Here is a 2,544-nt window from a genome sequence, read left to right as displayed (position 1 = left end):
ATATATAATAAAAATTTATAAAATAAAACAAGTAAAAAATTTTAATAGTATTTTTATTAAGAATTTGTTTCCTCCAAGCTTTAACAGAGTTGTACATTTAAAACTTGAAAGCTCAAACCTCTACTAAGAATTTAAGATAATATAGTGACCCACCCCCTTAGCCTCGCTCCCATACCAATTAATTGACCTATGTACTTATGAATTTAAATATGGTTAAAAATACAATTTGTATATAATATTTGTTTGATAATATCTTAATACACTATTAACCACAATTAATTGTCTGATGAAGTTATTACGTAGAGAAGAGTATACTAATTAACATGATATCTCACAATGACACACATATAATTGCTTTTCCTTCTTTTTTTTTTTTTTTGAAAAACCACAATACAAGTTTGTCGCTAAAAAACATTAACGGCCCATAAGTTAAAGGCAAAGTTATGGGCTGATTATTTAAACACTTTTGTGAAGCCCACTAAATATTTCACTTTTGTTTCGTCATTTTTTTAATTTCTGTTATTAATTTAATAATAATATAGCAAAATTTGATAGTAGCGGATTAAAACATTTAAAAAAAAAAAAGATGTATGTAGATGAGATGAGATATATAGGTCAAAATTTTTAAATTTCTCTCTCAAATGTACATTCTTAATAAATATTAAATTTTAACCTACAAAAATAACATTACTTTCTTGTACAATTAATATTCAATTTCACCATGCTAATGAGGTGTGTTCCATTGGGTTGTTCTTCTCACTAAACATTCATTTAATTGAATCTCCACCAAAATGAAACTAAAATAGCAGTAATAGCTATTGTCATGTAAGTGGCTGATTCATGTTTGTGCTTGTGGCCTCTAGAGATATCTGCTGCCGTTGGAAATTTTCCATTTACTACCTTCATTGAACTGCATCAGTTAATCCTTAGGTCAATTTTCAGTTGTTAATTTGATAAAAAAATAAAAATAAAAAAGACAAATAAGTTTATAATCTTTTAATTCGAAGACACATAAGTTTTTAATTAATTAAAAATATAAAAAAAATAAATTAGTCTCTCAAAAAAATTATTTTTTAAAAATGTGAAATATTTTTATATTTTTAATTAATCGATAATTTATTTATTGTTAAAATAAAAGGTAAGAAAATATTACGTGTACATAAAAAATAGTCACTATTATATAAATGTATGTGATATTTAACATATATTTTATATTGACTATGTTATGTATACACTAAAATTAACTACTAAAATCAATCACAAATATAAAATACATATTAAAATATAAATACACATTAAAAATAAATTATTTATATAAAAATATATTAATAACTAATTTTAATAGCTAATTTTAGTATATAAATTACATTTTTGAATTTATATTAGGGACTAATCTAGTTACTGAGCGTAGTACATGCCTAATATAGTTGATTTGATTTGGATATGTATCACACTATCACATACTTTACTTGGCCAAAGCTATTGAATTTGGTCTCTAGTTTTTAAGATTGGAAAAAAATTTTAAGATATAGATATGTTAATTAAATAACATGTAACAAAATGATGAATACCAAGAATTTTAGTACCTTTTGGGAGGTTTGGGACAGAAAGTGATGAGATAATCCGCAGAAGCACAAGTGAAGGTGCTGGTGCCATCATCATAAGCGTAGCTATAAGCGCGTGGGCACGCGCTCTTGAAGAACTGCGAGTACGAAGTGGGCTTGCAACTCTGCGGCGTCGCGTAATCTCCACTGCAACAGTACTTCGGATCGCCGAACGCTTCACACGCGCTCTTGCAAGCCACGCCCTCGTCACGCGCTTCCTCTCTTCCCGCCTTCACCTTCAGCTCTGATGGACACCCACCATTCAAATCCGCCACGCATCCAGTCGCCGTACAGTTTCCGCTGCCGTGAGGCACCACCATCATCGGGAGGTTGTAACCGTCAACCAGGCTCACGTCATAGAAATCTAGTCCTCCGGCGCCGTTTAGGGTGAATTCCGCCAGGGTCGCCGGAGGTACGGCGCCGGCGCCGCCACATTCTACGGCGGAAGAACCGCAATCTCCGGTGAGACATGAGAATTTTCCGACGGAGTCTGTGGAGCAAAGGGTCCGGCCCCATACACGGCCGGACCATCCGGCTGGGATGGACACCACATTAGATTCGCCCGGTTGAAGGGCGAATCCGGTAGTGGAGAGTTGTGGTGTTCCGGCGCCGGACAAAAGTCCCGGCCAAACTGGGTAGCTGCACTTGTTTACAATATTGAATGTGGCTGAATTTGCACCTGTAAAACAACCATAATATTTAATTAACTTTTGATTTCCTCATTTAATTTGAGGTTGCTAATTTCAAACTAATTATAATGTGCATCATGTTCGTTAAAAAAACTAATTACTAAAAATGCATGTTGCATTATTTACTCATCAAATTAATCAATATATATGTTTTATTTTATATTTTTTTTAATATAAATTATATTCTAATATATATTTTTATGTTAGTAATTGATTTAATAATTAATTTTTATGTATATAAGGTTAAATAT

General features: G+C 31.8%; 1 protein-coding gene across 1 annotated transcript in view; it reads right to left on the bottom strand.

The window, feature by feature from the left end:
- Positions 594–2,544, bottom strand: part of LOC107615850 (thaumatin-like protein 1b) — a 3,186-nt gene continuing 1,235 nt past the window's right edge. Inside the window, exons 3-4 of the mRNA XM_016317871.2 lie at positions 1,587–2,283; positions 594–910 (exon numbers count right to left, since the gene is read on the bottom strand). Coding sequence (XP_016173357.1) covers positions 772–910; positions 1,587–2,283 — 836 coding nt within the window. The 3' untranslated portion in view covers positions 594–771. The remainder of the gene's footprint in view (positions 911–1,586; positions 2,284–2,544) is intronic.

This window comes from Arachis ipaensis, chromosome B01 (genome assembly GCF_000816755.2).
Source record: "Arachis ipaensis cultivar K30076 chromosome B01, Araip1.1, whole genome shotgun sequence".
NCBI lineage: Eukaryota > Viridiplantae > Streptophyta > Magnoliopsida > Fabales > Fabaceae > Arachis > Arachis ipaensis.
Note: the sequence above shows the minus strand (reverse complement) of the source record. Positions and strands in the feature narration are given on the sequence as shown.